At 32.0% G+C, this 1,364-nt stretch overlaps 1 protein-coding gene across 3 annotated transcripts in view; it reads left to right on the forward strand.

Annotated features, from left to right (window-relative positions):
• Positions 1 to 745, forward strand: part of LOC112517049 (DNA-directed RNA polymerases II and IV subunit 5A-like) — a 5,234-nt gene extending 4,489 nt beyond the window's left edge. For all 3 annotated transcript variants that reach the window (XM_025124353.1, XM_025124355.1, XM_025124354.1), the window contains exon 5: positions 459 to 745. In XM_025124353.1, the coding sequence (XP_024980121.1) occupies positions 459 to 641 (183 nt within the window). In that variant the 3' untranslated portion in view covers positions 642 to 745. The remainder of the gene's footprint in view (positions 1 to 458) is intronic.
• Positions 746 to 1,364: the final 619 nt, after the last annotated feature.

A 1,364-nucleotide genomic window follows, 5' to 3' on the forward strand; every position in this document is an offset into this window, starting at 1 on the left:
TATTTTATTCAAAAATAAAAACATCATCGCTTTCTCAAAATCACATAAAGCCATATTATAACATCGACTGAGATAAAGAATAAAATGAAATATTAAAAACACGATGTATCTCGCTGCATTGCGCGAGTACGCTTCTAGTATCCCATAATATATCTCTCTCGTTGTAATTATTTTTGGGGTATTCTCCAAGTTTGGAGATTTTTACACTTTCCTACATTCTCCATTTTGGAGAATCTGTTGGAGTAAAAAACATGTCCAAAATATATATTTTTCTCTGTTTTGAGAAATCTGTTGGAGATGCTTTTAGATTTAGAATGGGTTAATAAGAGCATTTCCAACATATTTTTCAAAATCTATTTTATCTTGAACTCGTGGAAGAAGTGATGATTTGATTTGTTGGCCGTACAAGTCCGAATTGGTGTTCTTCATATACAATGTGGTGGTGGATTTTTTTGCAGCTTCCTCGAATATTGAATACGGATCCAATTGCTAGATATTACGGGTTAAGGCGTGGACAAGTCGTGAAAATTCTTCGACCAATCGAGACGGGAACAAGTGAGAAAGACAAGGATGACTTTGAGTCCAACCAGCGAGATCGCAAACGAGAGATATGTTATGTCACCTACAGAATGGTGGGGTGATTCCCATATCTGTACGAGATTTAAGGGCTATTTGATTGGTTATCATTAAATTATGTATGGATAAAATTATCTGTGCAGATTGATCTATATGTGGTTTTCATAGCCGGAAGGAATGTAATTTTAATTAGGAGGGACAAGTTTGGAAAACAAAACTTGACTTTTTACATAAAACTTTCCTTAAAACTTTCTATATCGCTAAACCATTATTAAACAAATCTCATTAAACTCTTCATTTTGATTTTGAAAAAGAGTAGAGAAAGAGAGAGTATTAAGTGAAAGCATGTGGGATGATTGGAAATGGGAACCTACATGCCTTACCAGTTACCAACTTACCATATAACTCATGGGTTGTGGGCCTTACAATTACATGACGTCTTCTTTCCCCATTCCTTCCGTTACCCTCCTTTTTTTTATTCATATATTTTATTAATTTCAGAATTTATTAAATGGGTTTTTATATAAAAAGAGATTTTATAACAGAAAAATGTTTAATAAATTGAAGTCAAAGTTTAAATTAATTTTATAATTTCTAAAAATAAAAAATGGAAGAACAATATTCCGGATAACACTGACAACGTGGGACCGAGTTTCAATGTGGTGCCTCTTGGAATTTTGAGTATTTCACGTTATATCAAAACTCTATTCTAGAATTAAAAATATAAAAGAAAGATAAAATTAGAGAGAACTTAGAATATGTTTCCTCAATCCACTTTTTTTTTTTTT

This window comes from Cynara cardunculus (assembly GCF_001531365.2).
Source record: "Cynara cardunculus var. scolymus isolate 2C chromosome LG 8, CcrdV1, whole genome shotgun sequence".
Lineage (NCBI taxonomy): Eukaryota > Viridiplantae > Streptophyta > Magnoliopsida > Asterales > Asteraceae > Cynara > Cynara cardunculus.